The 17,287-nt window shown below is 40.2% G+C and overlaps 1 protein-coding gene across 12 annotated transcripts in view; it reads right to left on the reverse strand.

Moving 5' to 3' along the window:
* Window positions 1–2,007: 2,007 nt before the first annotated feature.
* LOC102282944 (zinc finger protein 26) overlaps window positions 2,008–17,287 on the reverse strand; it is a 65,297-nt gene continuing 50,017 nt past the window's right edge. For 10 of the 12 annotated variants that reach the window (XM_070386390.1, XM_070386388.1, XM_070386383.1 and 7 more), the window contains 4 exons: window positions 16,547–16,735; window positions 10,825–10,951; window positions 9,465–9,560; window positions 2,008–8,071 (listed from right to left, as the gene is read on the reverse strand). In XM_070386390.1, the coding sequence (XP_070242491.1) occupies window positions 6,099–8,071; window positions 9,465–9,560; window positions 10,825–10,951; window positions 16,547–16,600 (2,250 nt within the window). In that variant the 5' untranslated portion in view covers window positions 16,601–16,735 and the 3' untranslated portion in view covers window positions 2,008–6,098. Of the gene's footprint in view, window positions 8,072–9,464; window positions 9,616–10,824; window positions 10,958–16,546; window positions 16,736–17,287 lie in introns of those variants that run through there. The other 2 variants (XM_070386392.1, XM_014480531.2) reach the window with 2 other exon arrangements.

Here is a 17,287-nt window from a genome sequence, read left to right on the forward strand (position 1 = left end):
GGTGTGTGAAGGGCATGGTGACCAGGGCTCAGAGCCCTTAGGAATGAGGATCTGGCTCACGCTGATGTCAGCAATGGTGGTAGCTGTGAGAATCTGGAATGCATAAAAGGTGAGAGCAAACAGTTGCAACAGGAGGGCTGTAGTTCTTCCTGATTTTCCTCTTCTTAGTCTCTCTCTAGGCAAACCCAACCTTGGAAGGGATGCTCTGTGCAGTTGTGGAGCTGAACCACCCAGATCCCTCTTCCAGGAACAACCTGATGCCCAGAGGCAGGGACTTCCTCCACTTGCCAGCTTATCCAGAGTTGGTCTCAGGGGAAAAGGGCTGCTTCACCTGAGATCACTCTCTCCTCAGGGCAGCCTGCCTCTACTGACTGACAGCTCAGGATTGTAAGGGCCTGAATGTCATGGCCAAATATGTGACACTTTTACGAGTGATTCTCTTCAGAGCCTTTGCTGGTCTGGCCAAGGTCTCCACAACCTACAGTGCAGTTGTGATTTTCCTCTGACCAATCCATTCCTTTCTCTTCTCCCATTACTTCATGTTGATTCTCAAAAAACATCTTGCACCTCAAAGTTCACCTCTGCCAGGAGCCAGCGTGAGGAACTCCGCCCATGGCAAAGGTCATGAGGAAGGAGGCTTGACATACGTAAAGGCAGGATTGAGCTTCAGGAGTCCCCCTGGAAATTCTTGAGCATCTACCTCCAAAACCAGAGTCTGCCTACTTTACTGCTTTGTGCTCTTACCTCTGACTTTACGGGGGGCTATCCCCCACCACCATCTCTCTTTCTGAAAAAGAGTTAACTTACAGCTCCAGTTAATAAAGTTCCTGGGCGCGACAAGAGTGTTTTCGTTCACAAACCCTTCAGATGGCTCTCTAACTTGCCTGACAGGCTTACCCGGACTCCTACAGCTATGCATACAATTGTTTACAGTCTCCCAGCCGCGAGAGGCATGGGAAGCTTAAGATATTCAAATAGTATAGAGCCTCTCGGAGAGTTAGAAATTGTTAGAATAGAACTAGTAGAAGATTTCATTGTTGAGCCAATGCTTGCTGCCAAGCTTCCACATCCCCTGTATTGTATCCTTGGAAGTGTATTAATTAATATAGTTGGTATGTAGAAAAAATAAGTAGTGGCCTTGGTGTTAACAACTTTATACCCTTAAGGTAATAAATTCTTTCCTTTGTTGTAAACCCACTGCACATCTGCCCTGTAGGAATGCAACTTTATCTAACACCTTCGGAGGATGGCGCCAAACTTTAAAATAATTACTCTTAGAGAAAATAAGTCTTATGGTTGACAAACCTTTATCAGAGTCATAAAATGTTAACAGGCCTTCTGGCCAGAAGATGATGTAAATCACAGAAACTATTTGTATACGGTAAGTTTGCAGAAAAGAAACACTGGTTTCGATAAGGATCAAAGACTGCTGACTTTGCATGATTTCACACCCCCTATTATCCTCTATGTGCAACTTAGGGTATAAAAGCCCCTGTTGAAAATAAATCTATGAGCAAGGCCCATAGATTGGGCTTGGTCTCCCCGTGTCGTTCTTTCTTGTTTCCTTTTCCTCCTTTTCTCCTCTGTTCTTCCTTCATGCCAAAATAATTTGGAGCACGGGGGTCCTCTGCAACCACTTATTTGCCTGGGCTTCTAAGACCCACTCGAGAAGGTGTCTAAGGTGGGGCACCTTCCGCTATTTGAGAGGGCGCCTGCAGCCTCTGTGGTCAGAGCAAGTTTGGTGTCACGAACTTTATTGATTTCCCGTGTAAACCAGTTATTTATTGAGCATCTAATAAATCTCTCAGCCTTTGCTATACCTTAATCGCCAACGCCGTCATCCTGAGGGAATCCCTGGATCCAACCGGGGCTGGACCCTGGCACACCTCAGTATCTGCTTCCAGAGGCCCCAACTTATGATACAGTCTGATCTTGCTGTCAGTGAGGAGCAGCACTTGGGTTGTAATAATGAACACAACTTGAACCAGCTGAAACAAACATGGGGATTTATTATAAGGATATTTGGGATATCTCACAGAAAAAAATCCAATAAGTCCAGGCAGGAAAATGGCAGAGATGAACCCAGACTTCAAGACAAGAACCAGATCCTGGAACCCAGCCAGGATGCTCATGACTTGGCTTCCACGGTGGCTTCACACTTCTCTCATTGCAGCTATGCCTCCTCATGTGGTAGAGAACACAGCCACTGACACCACTCACATTTATGTACCAAAGCTTCAGTTGTTAAAATTATATAGACAAACAAGAGAGTCCTAGCTTTCCAGAAGCTTCCTAATGGGAAAGATAAAACATGCAACGATTTTATCACCAGTGAAATACATGTACAGGTTCACATAGGTTGAATAGGTATTTAACAAGGAACAAAGGCATTTCAGTGGCAGTAGATCGACAAAAAAGCACACACACACAAAAGCGTAAAATGAGAGACTGTAGAACTCTCAAATAGTTTAAGGACGCAAAAACAAAACAAAACCAAAACTGTAAGAGGAAAGATAAAGTATTCAGAAATTATGAACAGGTATGGTTTTGTATAAAAGTCCTCATATACCATGAGGATATTACAGCTTAAGTCCACAATTGTGTGTGTGTGTGTGTGTGTGTGCATGCACGCACACACATGTGCTCAGTCATGTCCAACTCTTTGCAACCTCATGGACTGTAGCCCACCAGGATCCTCTGTCCATGGGATTTGCCAGGTAAGAATACTGGAGTGGGTTGCCATTCCTTCTCCAGGTGGATCTTCCTGATCCAGGGACCAAAGCCATGTCTCCTGTGTCTCCTGCATTGGCAGGTGGATTCTTTACTGCTCAGCCACTTGGGAAGCCAAGTCTACAATTAGCCATATGGTATTTCAATACAAGAGTGTATAGTCAGAATTGCATCTTAAAATAACTAGTATATATATAAGTGCAAAAAATGGACTGAAAGGATGAAAAGGGCAAAAAATATGCATACAGCTGCAAAAGTCATGGATGAATTAGTTAACTGGCATGCAGGCCAGCACTAGGTGCTCAGCATCTGAAAACTTGTTGGTATTATGTTTGTAGGCTAACAAACTCAATGAAATTGACAATCTGGGCACATACTGGAGTAAATGACCAAATGACTGAGATCTTGAGTGTAGAGTTCAAATATCTATGGATGTATACTTTGCTATGTAATGCAGATATTGGTAGATATGTCTGGTATTCTTTGGGTTCATTTCATCTCAGGGTTATACATGTGATCAAAATGTCAAAGGAAATCAAAATATCAGGAACATATAGACCCATACAGATAATGGTGTCTGAAAATATCAAAGCCCACAAAGAAAAACTGAACACAAGGCAATCCTGGTATAGGTCTCAGAATTCATAGATAGGACCTCCAGAAGATCCAGTACTTAGTGTAAGGAATATAATAGAAAGTATGCCCTGCAGGATTGTTTCCACACCAGGGGAGGAACCTGGGTGGTGAAAGAGGAAAGGGAAAGAGATGCTCCTCCTCTCAATTATTGAGCTTCACAAAACCATAGGTAAATCCAGCCTAACTTTAAAATTGGCTTTCTTCTTGATGCAGCATTTGTAGTAGAATCAGTGAGGAGAAACATATTTTTGTGGTTTACCAAGGTGTCTTAAAAATGTAACACTAAGAATCTCTAATTTCAGAATCAGAGGCCTCTTGTGACCCTTCAGAAGACAAAATGCCAGGTGAGTTCTACACCACACACTTGGGATGTGGAACATCAGGTATTTTGATAAACAAAAGCCCTGCTGCCAGCATCAGCCCTGGCACGGGATGACTGACATCAGACCCTTAGGAATCACATTCGCCCTTGGGATTCAATCAAAAGGCCAGTGAAGTTTCATCATCTCATAAAGGAAGTTCTAAGATTAACTGCTTAATAGTTCAAAAATAATCTAGAACAGGAGTGAGAAAAACTTGGAAGTTTTTAGACAACAGACTCCTGGACCCAATCCAAGACCCAACAAGTCAATCACTGGGCTGAGGAAAGAGACCCAGGATAGATGGAAAAGAAAAAATGGAAAACAACAACAACAACCCACAAAGTAAAACACCACACTGTAACTACTTGTTCTTTTACATAGGTCTGTTTCACCAACCTGGTAAAATGACCTTAAGGTATTAGTGAGAAAAGTCCATACATTTATGTATGAATAAAAATTTGGGAAATAGGATTTTGTTGAAATTCTGGTACAATAGTTCATGAAATTACCCTCATTTATTTAATATTCCAATTTTACAACAATGATGTAAAACTGTAGGTAAAGAAAAAAATGCTGCTAGAATCAAAGTTACCAAACACCACACTGTTAAAACGACTTGCACATGAGAGAAGACCTGATTTTTCCAAGTATGGAAACTAGACTAGACTTTTCTGATTTTCACCATCATACAAAAAACATAGTTGATTTTGTCAAACAACATTATAGAGAAATTACTACAAAAGTCTAAATAGACGTAGGCATGGGTCATGCATTTCCAGAAGGAACACCCTTATAAAATGGTAAGCACACATGGGAACTTTCTCTTGTGCATGATATGACAGTTGAAAGGCAAGTGAAACACAAATATTTCCAATGATGAAATAATAAAAAGCTTGTTTTCTGATACCTGTCTGGTAATCACAGAAATCTGCAGGAAGGCAAAATAGGCTTCCTGGGATACATAAAAAATATGGTTCTCACCACAAAATCTTCTGTCCTTTATATTCTCTGGATAGTGACTCTCAAATAACTAGTTTCTTCATCTAATTTTTACAGGATATTTTAGAAAACACCAAAAACATAATAGCAGCACACAATATTCATGACAATTCATCACAGTAAATTAAAATACAAGTTGTTCTTGGGTGACATAACACTTAAGATACACACACTGGATGCATGGAGGTACCTCGTTACACAAGGAGGGCATTCTGCTCCAAGTTAATGCCACTGAGCAGGAGTGCAGAGCCACAGTGCTCACTCCTCACAATTCACTCGTACCATTCTGCAGTTCTACACTAGAATACTTATTAACCAGGTTTTATATAAACTGTTTCTCAGAGTCTAGGATCCAAAAGACTTTATATAATGTTGGCTTTTGCTACTAAAGAGAAAGGTCACTGACAACAATAGAGCCTTTTATAAACTAACAAATCATAAGGAAATGTGTTGATATTACATGCTACTTATTGAGCAGTAAGACATGTCCTATGAGTTACCATTTTTATAGTATTATTAAAATAGAAAAACCAGTGGCACATAGTATGTCTTGATAGACATCAGAGGCACTACAAGGCATGTACATCTCATGCTCCCAATTACATTACCATCTGTAATTCCAAAATACAAAACACAACCTGTGACACAGGAAAATAAGCCATAATTATATACCATGGAGAAATTTTGTATTCCAAAGACTCAATTTATTGACGTTTTTAGAAACTTCATACTTGAGCCTTAATATAATTTAGAACCAGTTATTTTTGGTACCCATGTCTATAAAGAGTGCATGGCTTTCTATTATAGCATTATTTCAAGGGGCATGTATTTCTAATGTCTTTAAACTGTTAGGTACACCCACAGGACACAATATGGTGGGGTTACTTGCCAAAGATTGTCCTATATTTAGTATTTTCAAAGAATTCATTCCTGAGGGCATCTTCTTATGTACAATGAGCTGTTATTTCTTGATGAAAATATCACCTCACTTGCTGTATTCATGAAGTTTTCCTTAACTCACTGGAATAGGGTTCATTTTCAGTGGTAATTTTTCCAATGGCTAATGAAATTTGATCTCTGGAAAGCTTTCTGATAGTCCCAGTATTCTTCTGTACTGTTAATTTTCTACTGTAAAAGGTTTGACGACAGTTTGAAAGCTTTCTGAAATCCACTGCAATTCATAGGGTCATTCTCCGTCTAAGGATTCTAATATAATAAACACATTAGTCTGCTGAAAGCTTCCCTGACATAACCTATTTAGAGTTCCTAACTTAAAAGTGTATTCAGACATATAAAGTGATGTAACTATTATCTGAAAGATTTACCATAACTGATGAAGATCTCTGTCAAAGACTAACATTAACACCATTCTTAGGATTTCTTTACTGTATGAGTTCTCCGATGATTAATGAGCTGTGACTTTTGGGAGAAGGCTTTCCCACATTCGCTGCATTGAAAAGGTTTCTCTCCTGTATGGATTCTCTGATGATTAACAAGCTGTGACTTCTGAGAGAAGGCCTTTCTACATTCACTGCAACTGTAGGGTCTCTCTCCCGTGTGTGTCCTCTGATGTGGTATGAGGTGTGACTTCCTAGAGAAGGCTTTGCCACAGTCATTGCATTCAAAGGGTTTCTCTCCTGTATGTGTCCTCTGATGATTTATGAGACTTGACCTCTCCCTGAAGGCTTTCCTACATTCACTGCATTCATAAGGTTTTTCTCCTGTATGAGTTCTCTGATGTCTAATTAGTTCTGATTTTTCAAAGAAAGCTTTTTGACAAAGACTGCATCCATACGGTTTCTCTCCTGTATGAATTCTCTGGTGAGTATTGAGCTGTGACTTCTGGGAGAAGGCTTTTTCACAGTCCCTGCATGCATAAGGTTTTTCTCCTGTATGGGTTCTCTGATGTGTTGCAAGGCTTGACTTTTCACCAAAGGCTTTCCCACATTCACTGCATTCATAGGGTTTCTCTCCTGTGTGTGTCCTCTGATGTGATATGAGATGTGACTTCTGACAAAAGGCTTTCCCACACTCACTGCACACATACGGTTTTTCTCCTGTATGAATTCTCTGGTGATTAGTGAGGCTTAATTTTTCACTGAAAGCTTTCCCACATTCACTGCACTCGTAGGGTTTTTCACCTGTATGAGTTCTCTGATGCCTGACAAGCTGGGATTTCCTACTGAAAGCCTTCCCACACTTAGTGCATACAAAGGGTTTCTCTCCTGTGTGTGTCATCTGATGTGATAAGAGGTGAGATTTCTGGGAAAAGGCTTTCCCACACTGGATGCATCCATGAGGCTTCTCTCCTGTATGGGTTCTCTGATGGTTAATTAGACTAGACCTCTCTCTGAAGGCTTTCCCACATTCACTGCATTCATAGGGTTTCTCTCCAGTATGAATTGTTTGATGTCTAATTAGCTCTGATTTCTCAAAGAAGGCTTTTCTACAATCGCTACATCCATAGGGTTTTGTTCCTGTGTGGGTCCTGTGATGTGTGACAAGCTGTGACTTCCTGCTGAAGGCTTTTCCACATTCTCTGCATTCAAAAGGTTTCTCTCCTGTATGAATCCTTTGATGATTGATGAGATTTGACTTTTCACTAAAGGCCCTCCCACATTCAGTGCATCCATAGGGCTTCTCTCCTGTGTGTGTCCTCCAATGTGATATGAGATGTGACTTCCGGGAGAAGGCTTTCCCACACTCACCACATTCATATGGTTTCTCTCCTGTATGTGTCCTCTGATGGGATGTCAGCTGTGACTTTTGGGAGAAGGCTTTCCCACACTGGCTACAATTGTAAGGTTTCTCTCCCGTATGAGTTCTATGATGTGTAATAAACTGTGACTTCTGGGGGAAAGTCTTGCCACATTTACCACAGCCATAGGCTATTTCTCTTATATGTCTGCTCTGATGTTTAATGAGACTTGATTTCTTACTGAAGCGTTTCCTACATTCACTGCATTCATAGAGCTTCTCCCCTGAACGACTTCTGTGATATATGATGATCTGTGACTTCTTATAGCTAACTTTATCACATGCATAGTATTTTAACCAAGTATCAGTTTCCTCAGTCTTGGTATGGAGAAATAATTTATCAAATATGTTTAAGTCAGCTGGTTCCATTCTTCCATAGTTTGCTTTCGGAATAAGAAAATCTAAATGATGTTTTAAAATTAATCCATCTATGTCACCTTCTTTGTTTGATTTCCTTAAAGGAATAAAGTTCATGCTCAGATTAAACTTTTTTCCAAGTGCATCACATTCATGATCTTGTTTCATATTTTTAAACTTCTTGTTATCCTTGTGCCAAGTCATGTGACCATTTACTTGAAAGACTTGATCTATGAAGGAAAAAAAAAATCCCATAAGTCTTTCCATAGTCGTGTTTATTGAATAAAAACCTAGAAATACTATTTGAGGGAACTAATGCCTTTTAATGTTTAGTTTCCTAGTATGACTGCAATGTCTAACCTCTAGGTATTGAAAAACACTTTAAACACTGTAAACAAGAACAGAAAGCAGACAGTAGATTAAGTTTAAATGAAACTGACCACCAACTTGGAGCAAAGGGAGTAATTGCTGAACAGGCTACATGGGCTCACTCCACAGGTCCTCAGTGTCATCTGCCCCCCTTCAGCCACACTCAGAGGACACTGCAGCTCAGGCCAATTGTGGGGCCCAACCAGCGTGCCCACGTCGCTCCACCACGAGATGGAGAGATGGGCTGCAAGTGCATTTTTGGGCCATGTGCAGGGATGTCAGATACTCTGGAGCCCTAATATTCCCTGGGGCAATACTCAGTCACTGAGGGACAGGAGGCAGAGGGTGGTACTAGCTTTCTGGTTCCTCAGAGGGTTCCCAGAAGCACACTGTTCATGCATTCCTCTCTCACCCCATCTCACTTCCCCTTCTCCCACTAACACTGTGGAGATCACAGTCCCACTAAGTATCTCAGGGTCTGCTTTTGAGGCACCTTGAATTAAGTCAGTGTCACACAATAGGAAACGAGGAGGAGGGCCCAGCTGATCAGAGCAGTGCTGGATGCTTGGTGGTGCCACGTAACTCACAAAAGAAGGTGAGAACTGGGATCTACACTAGCTAGTAATTTGGGAAGTTCAGACTAGCCTTAGTTTTAAGTGGGAATAGAGAAGTCTTTCAAAAGATGTTTTCCAAAGGTAAAAAACTTATTAAAAAAAAAAAAGGTAGAAAAGAGGTAATTCCATATACTCCATGTCTAAGCTACAGAAAAAGCACAACAGACCTTGACCAACTAGGGGAGAAGTGGACCAACAGTTTGGGAGGAATGATAATCCACTTTCTGACATAATAAGGCTGAACAGAGAGGGTTTCACATCAGAGACACCCAAAGCGAGGAAAAATAAAGCCCTGATGGTCAAGCACAGGTGTCTTTGACCACAGAGAGAAGGGAGGACAAAAGGAGATTAACCACATCAGGAGACAGAATATCTAACAAGAAGTCAAAGTCCCAGATGTGAAAGACTGGGAATAACGTCATGGGCCAAACCAGCTGGAAACATTTCACTTCAAGCTATGAGCAAAGAAGCCACATGTAATGTGATTCACTTCAGTAGCTCATGTTAACTGTTCTGAATCACCGTTAAGGGTTTGAGATTTTGAAAAGAGCCCTCTAAGGCACATTTCAAGGATGCCAACCACCACCCCGCTGAGAATGACTTCCACCTTCTCTCCTCTGCCTGGTCTTCATACACTCACCTATTGAGTCTGAACTTGGAATTTCTCCATCTCCTGTCCATGGGTCTTCTCCTTGCTCCAATTTAAGGATGACACCAGGTTTCATAACTTCATACCCTGTTCAGGGAAAATCACAAAGACCTTGGCCCCTACTGCATGGCCTTTGAGGCCTCTGAAGAAGGAGCAAGGTTTGGAATTAGTTGACCCAGTGAAGCCACCCACATGAATACCAACAAAGTAAACAATCCTCAGAGGAATGGTAACAGTCTCCCCAGTGGATAATATGGTCTAAGAATCTTTGATTTCTATAACTCAAGTCCAAAACCATAAACCCTTCAGAGTTTCTGTAGTTGGTCTGCCCTGGCTCAGATTCAGGCTCTTTCATTTCCTATCTGTCAGGCCTTGGGAAAAATACTTAACTTTTTTCTTTGTCTCAATTTCCTCATTAGAAGAAAAAAAAAAAAAAAAGAATGCAACACATCTGCCACACAGGATTGCTCTTATATTGAGTCAATATAAGAACAATATGTGAAATTCGGTAAATTACATGCCTCAGGAGCTTTGTTGTTGTTCAGTCACTCAGTCATGTCTGACTCTTTGTGACCACATGGACTGCAGTATGCTAGGCTTCCCTGTCCTTCACCATCTCCCAGAGCTTGCTCAAACTCATGTCCACTGAGTCAGTGATGCCATCCAACCATATTCAATCTTTCCCAGAATCAAGGTCTTTTCTAATGAGTTGGCTCTTCACATTAGGTGGCCAAAGTATTGGAGCTTCAGTTTCAGCATCGGTCCTTCCAATGAATATTCAGGATTGATTTCCTTTAGGATTGACTAGTTTGATCCTCTGGCAGTTCAAGTGACTCTCAAGAGTCTTCTCCAACATCACAGTTCAAAAGCATCAATTTTTAAACACTCAGCCTTCTTTATGGTCCAACTCTCACTCACATCTATATATGAAAACTAGAAAAACCATAGCTTTGACAATACAGACCTTTGTTGGCGAAGCCTCAGGAGCCTAACTACCACTATTACTATTAGCTTCAGAGGTGGCACAATGAAATTAAGACTTCATTATTGGAAAGTGAGGTTCAAATACTTTCCCTGGGACTGTCATAGTCCAAGAACTTTGATCTCTAAAATTTAGGTCCAAAATCATTAAAAATTTTGCAAGTCCCAGAACTCTCAGAAACTAAAAAAGAACAAGCAAGGTACTAGACACAATATGAGGTCTTCTGGGAAGTTTTTCTTTTTTTGGCCATGCCACAAAGCTCTCAGGATCGTAATTCCCTGACCAGGGACTGAACCCAGGCCCCCTGAAGTAGAAGCACAGAGTTCTAACTGCTGGACTGCCAGGGAAATCCTGGGTAGCTTTTCTTACCTAGTGACACGAGACTGCTATAATTCTCCAACATGACATCCTTGTATAAGTCCTTCTGATGGGGGTCCAGTAGCTGCCATTCCTTCTGGGTGAAGTCCACAGATAAATCTTCAAATGAGAATGACCCCTGTAAGAGCACAATCCTAGTGAATCAGAAGCAGGAATCACTAGGTGATGTAGGAAACAAGTACCAGAGCTTAAACACATCATTCTTATCACGGCAAGTTACAGAATGTCTATTGGGTCCCAACTTTTGCACTCTATTTTGTGAGATAAAAGGCAATTACGCATTCTTTCATCCTCTCATTTACATGAGAACTGAAATACATGACTTTAAATTTTCCAAACCACCAACAAAGTTTTCACTGAATGTCAAATTTGGCACCAGAAGAGGCAGTGACAAAAGAAAGATAATAAAACAATATCCTCAAAAACTTCTTAGGTTGTAGACATACACAAATATGTACACTTATAAATAAAGCAAGTTGCTTTAAGAGTTGAGGCAGAAAGGCCAGTGAGGGCATGACATGGGTCAGAGAGGGAGCCCAGCACTCCATCTATGGTCATATCAGTCTCTATTGAAGAGATGATACATGAAATAAAGTTTTAGGAAATTAGTAGTGGTTTCCAGAGAAAAGGGGGTACAAAAGCATTCTGAGTGACAGCAGATCCAAAATGGGGACCCAAACTGCTAGGGGTAACACAGTATAAACAGTTCAGTCAGACAAGGTCACAGGGTACATTGTAGTGACTGGACTGCAGGCCACAGTGGGAGCAAGGCAGATGTGGTTACCACACCTTATCACTGCTGACAATTAGCCATTAGAGCTTTTACAGGATGGAAGTGATATAACTTAATTTAGGTTGCAGAAAGATATCCAGATATTTTAAAAATTAATTTTATTTATTTATTTTTATTTTTGACTGCTCTAGATCTTTGTCGCTGTGCGTGGCCTTTCGCGTGCTACAGTGCACAAGCTGCTCAGTGAGGTGGCTTCTCCTGTTGCAAAGCACAGGCTCTAGGGCATGGGCTTTTGGTAGTTGTGGCATGCAGGCTCTAGAGCAAGCAGGCTTAAGTAGTTGTGGCTCGCAGGCTCTGGAGTGTAGGCTCTGTAGCCGCATGGGCTCAGTTACCCCATGGCATGAGGAATCTTCCCAGATTGGGGATCGAACCCCTATCTCCTACATTAGCAGGCAGATTCTTAACCAATGGACCACTAGAGAAGTCGTGATATCTGGATTTTAAATCAAGATGGATTTCTGTCCCAAAGTCTTCTAAGATGACAAGAAAGCATAAACATACTCTTTTAAAAATTCAAAATACCACCAGAAAATAAGAAACCTGACTGTAAACAGCACATCACACACTTTGAGAGTGATGAAAGGGAAAAATCTACAATCAAGAATACTCTGCCTACCAAGGAATCTTGTTCAGATTTGACAGAAATCAAAAACTTTAAAGACTAAAGAAAACCTAAAAGAATTCAGCACCACCAAACCAGCTTTACAACAAATGACAAAGGAATGTCTCAAGGTGAAAAAGAAAATTAAGAAACGAGAAAGTCCACCAGTAAAGGCAAACACACAGTAAAGCTGGTGATCCACACATAAAGCTGGTAAGGTTAAAAGACAAAGCTTAAAATCATTTATCAATAAGCAGTTAAGGGATCATAAAATAGATGTAAAATATGGTAACAACAGTAATTGTGAGGGGAGGAGAACACAAATGCAGGCTTTAAAAAATGCATTTGAAATTAAAAAGATGAGCAACTTAATCACTTATATATACAGATTGCTATACAAAGACCTCATGGTAACCACAAATCAAAACATCTGTAATAGATATACACACCAGAAAAGAAAAAGGGATACAAGCCTAACATTAAAGAGAGTCATCAAATCACAAGAGAAGAGAACAAAAGACAGGAAAAAAGAGACCTACAGAAACAAATCCAGAACTTCTGTGTCACAAAAGAGGACACTATATAATAATTAACGGATGAATCCAAGAAGAAGATATAATAATTGTAAAAATGTGCACCTAACATAGCACCTCAATGTATAATGCAAATGTTAACAGACATGAAGGGAGAAACTGACAGTAACACAGTAATGTGCTGTGCTGCTGTGTTCAGTCACTTCAGTCATATCTGACTCTTTGCAACCCTATGGACTGTAGCCCACCATGCTCCTCTGTTCACTGGATTCTTTAGACAAGAATACTGGAGTGGGTTGCCATTTCGTCCTCCAGAGGATCTTCCTGACCCAGGGTTTGAACTTGCCATCTCCTGTGTCTCCTGCATTGCAGGTGGATTCTTTACTGCTGGGCCACTGGTTTTATATATTACACACACACACACAAACACATAAAATAGGGGACTTTAACACCCCACTTACATCAATGGACAGATCATGTAGACTAAAGAATCAGTAAGGGAACGCTGGCCTTAAAGAATACATTAGACTAAACTGGTTAATATAAACATAGAGAACATTACACTCAAAATCAGCAGAATATACAATCTTTTCAAGAGCATGTGGAACATTCTCCAGATCACTGCAAAACAAGCCTACATAATTTTAAGAAAACTGAAATCATATCAAGCATCTTTTGCAACCACAACATGGTTGAAGAAATCAACTGCAAAAAAAAAAAATGCAAAAAATACAAGCACATGGAGGCTATAATATGCCAGTGATTTAATGGACCACTGAACAAATCAAGGAGGAAATAAAAAAAAAATACCTAGAGCCAAATGAAAATAAAAACATGATGACCCCAAACCTATGGGATGCAGCAAAAGCAGTTCTAAGAGAGAAGTTTATAGTGATACAAGCTTACTTCAGAAAACAAGAAAAATCTCAAATAAATAAGCCAACCTTACATGTGAAGCAACTAAAAAAAGAAAAACAAAATCCAAAGTTAGTAGGAAGAAATCATACAGATCAGAAGAGAAGTACCTGAAATAGAGATAAGGGAAGAAAAAAAAAAGGAAAAGATCAATGAAACTAAAAATTGGTTTTTTGAAGAGACAAAACTGACAAACTTTTAGCCAGACTCATCAAGAAAAAAGGGGAGAGGGCCCAAATCAATAAACTCAGAAATGAAATTACAACAAACACTACAGAAATAGAAAGGCTCACAAGAGACCACTACAAGTAACTATATGCCAATAAAATGGTCAACTTGGAAGAAATGCAAGAAAAAGACATACAGAAAGGAAAAATGGTTGTCTGAGAAGGCCTTACAGATAGCTGAGAAAAGAAGAGAAGCTAAAGGCAAAGGAGAAAAGGAAAGATATACCCATCTGAATGCAGAGTTCCAAAGAATAGCAAGGAGAGATAAGAAAGCCTTCCTCAGTGATCAGTGCAAAGAAATAGTGGAAAACAATGGACTGGGAAAGACTAGAGACCTTTTCAAGAAAATTAGAGATACCAAGGGAACACTTCATGCAAAGATGGGCTCAATAAAGGACAGAAATGCTATGGAACTAATAGAAACAGAAGATATTAAGAAGAGGTGGCAAGAATATACAGACGAATCATACAAAAAACATCTTCCTGACCCAGATAACCATGATGGTGTGATCACTCACAAAGAGCCAGACATCCTGGAATGCGAAGTCAAGCAGCCCTTAGGAAGCATCTCTACGAACAAAGCTAGGGGAGGTGATGGAATTCCAGTTGACCTATTTCAAATCCTGAAAGATGATGCTGTGAAAGTGCTGCACTCAATATGCCAGCAAATTTGGAAAACTCAGCAGTGGCCACAGGACTAGAAAAGGTCAGTTTTCATTCCAATCCCAAAAAAGGGCAATGCCAAAGAATGCTCAAAGTACTGCACAATTGCACTCATCTCACACGCTAGCAAAGTAATGTTCAAAATTCTCCAAGCCAGGCTTCAATAGTACATGAACTGTGAACTTCAAAATGTTCAAGCTGGATTTAGAAAAGGCAGAGGAGCCAGAGATCAAATTGCCAACATCGGCTGGATCATCGAAAAAGCAAGAGAGTTCCAGAAAAACATCTACTTTTGCTTTATTGACTATGCCAAAGCCTTTGACTGTGTAGATTACAACAAACTGTGCAAAATTCTTCAAGAGATGGGAATACCAGACCACCTTATCTGCCTCCTGAGAAATCTGTATGCAGGTCAAGAAGCAACAGTTAGAACCAGACATGGAACAACAGACTGGTTCCAAATTGGGAAAGGAGTATGTCAAGGCTGTATACTGTCACCCTGCTTATTTAACTTATATGCAGAGTACATCATGTGAAATGCTGGGCTGGACGAAGCACAAGCTGGAATCAAGATTGCAGAGAGAAATATCAATAACCTCAGATACGCAGATGACACCACCCTTATGGCAGAAAGTGGAGAGGAACTAAAGAGGCTCTTGATGAAAATGAACGAAGAGAGTGAACAAGTTGGCTTAAAACTCAACATTCAGAAAACTAAGATCATGGCATCTGGTCCTATCACTTCATGGCAAATAGATGGGGAAACAATGGAAACAGTGACAGACTTTATTTTGGTGGGCTACAAAATCACTGCAGATAGTGACTGCAGCCATGAAATTAAAAGATGCTTGTTCCTTGAAAAGCATCTTTTCAAGAAAAGCTATGACCAACCTAGACAGCATATTAAAAAGCAGAGACATTACTTTCCCAACAAAGGTCCATCTAGTCAAAGCTACAGTTTTTCCAGTAGTCATCTATGGATGTGAGAGTTGGACTATGAAGAAGGCTGAGCACCAAAGAATTGATGCTTCTGAACTGTGATGTTGGAGAAGACTCGTGAGTGTCCCTTGGACTGCAAGGAAATCAAGCCAGTCAATCCTAAAGGAAGTCAGTCCTGAATATTCATTGGAAGGACTGATGCTGAAGCTGAAGCTCTAGTACTTTGGCTACCTGATGCAAAGAACTGACATTAGAAAAGAGCCTGATGCTGGAAAGATTGAAGGCAGGAGGAAAAGGGGACAACAGAGGATGTGATGGTTGGATGGCATTACCAACTTGATGGACTTGAGATTGAGCAAGTTGCAGGAATTGGTGATGGACAGGGAAACCTGGCGTGCTGCTGTCCATGGGGATGCAGAGTTGGACATGACTGAGTGACTGAACTGAACTGGAAGCAATGGACAAATTCTTAGAAAAGTATAATCTCTTAAGACTGAACCAGAAAGAAATAGAAAATATGAACAGATCAATTACCAGTAATGAAATTGAATTAGTAATTTAAAAACTACCAACAATAACAGGAGCAGATGACTTCACAGGTGAATTCTACCAAACATTTAAAGAGTTAATACCTATCCTTATGAAACTATTCCAAAACTTGCAGAGGAACACTTCCAAACTCATTCATGACGCCATCATCACCCTGATACCTAAACCAGACAAAGGTATCACACACAAATAAAGAGAATTACAGGCTGATATCACTGATAAACATAGATGCAAAAATCCTCATCAAAATACTAGCAATGTGAATCCAACAATATAGTAAAGGGATGGATCATACACCATGATCAAAAGGAGTTTATCTCAGGGAGAGAAGGATTTTTCAGTATCTGCAAATCAATCAACATGACATACCACATTAACAAACAATAGAATAAAAACCATATAATCATCCTAATAGATGCAAAAAAGGCTTTTGACAAAATTTAACACCCATTTATGATAAAAACTCCACAAAGTAAGCATAGGGGGAACATACCTCAACATAATAAAGGCCATATATGACAAACCCACAGCTACCATCATATTCCATGGTGAAAAGCTGAAAGTATCCCTTCTAAGATCAGGAACAAGACAAAGATGCCCACTCTTGCCACTTTTATTCAACAGTTTTGGAAGTCCTAGCCATGGCAATCAGAGAAGAAAAAGAAATAAAAGGAGTCCAAATCTGAAAAGAAGAAGTAAAATTATCAGTTTGCAGAAGATATAATACTATACATTGTTGTTTAGTTGCTCAGTCACATCTGACTCGTTTGCAACCCCATAGACTACAGCCCACCAGGCTCCTCTGTCTGGGATCCCATGGGATTTCCCAGACAAGAATACTGGAGTGGGTTGCCATTTCCTTCTCCAGGGTATCTTCCCAACCCAGGGATTGAACACTTGTCTACTGCCAAGTCTCCTGCAGTGCAGGCAGATTCTTCACTGCTGAGCCACTGGGGAAGTCCCTGATACTATACACAGAAAGTCTTAGAGATGCCACCAGAAAACTACTAGAACTCATTAATAAATTTGGTAAAGTTTCAGGATATAAAATAAATACACCAAAATCCATTGCATTTCTATATACTAATAATGAAATATCAGAAAGAGAAATTAAGGAAACAATCCCATTTACTACTGCATCAAAAAGAATAAAATACCTAGAAATAAACTTATCTAAGGAGGCAAAAGACCTGTGCTCTGAAAACTACAAGATGCTGACGAAAAAATTAAAGGT

This window comes from Bos mutus, chromosome 17 (genome assembly GCF_027580195.1).
Source record: "Bos mutus isolate GX-2022 chromosome 17, NWIPB_WYAK_1.1, whole genome shotgun sequence".
Lineage (NCBI taxonomy): Eukaryota > Metazoa > Chordata > Mammalia > Artiodactyla > Bovidae > Bos > Bos mutus.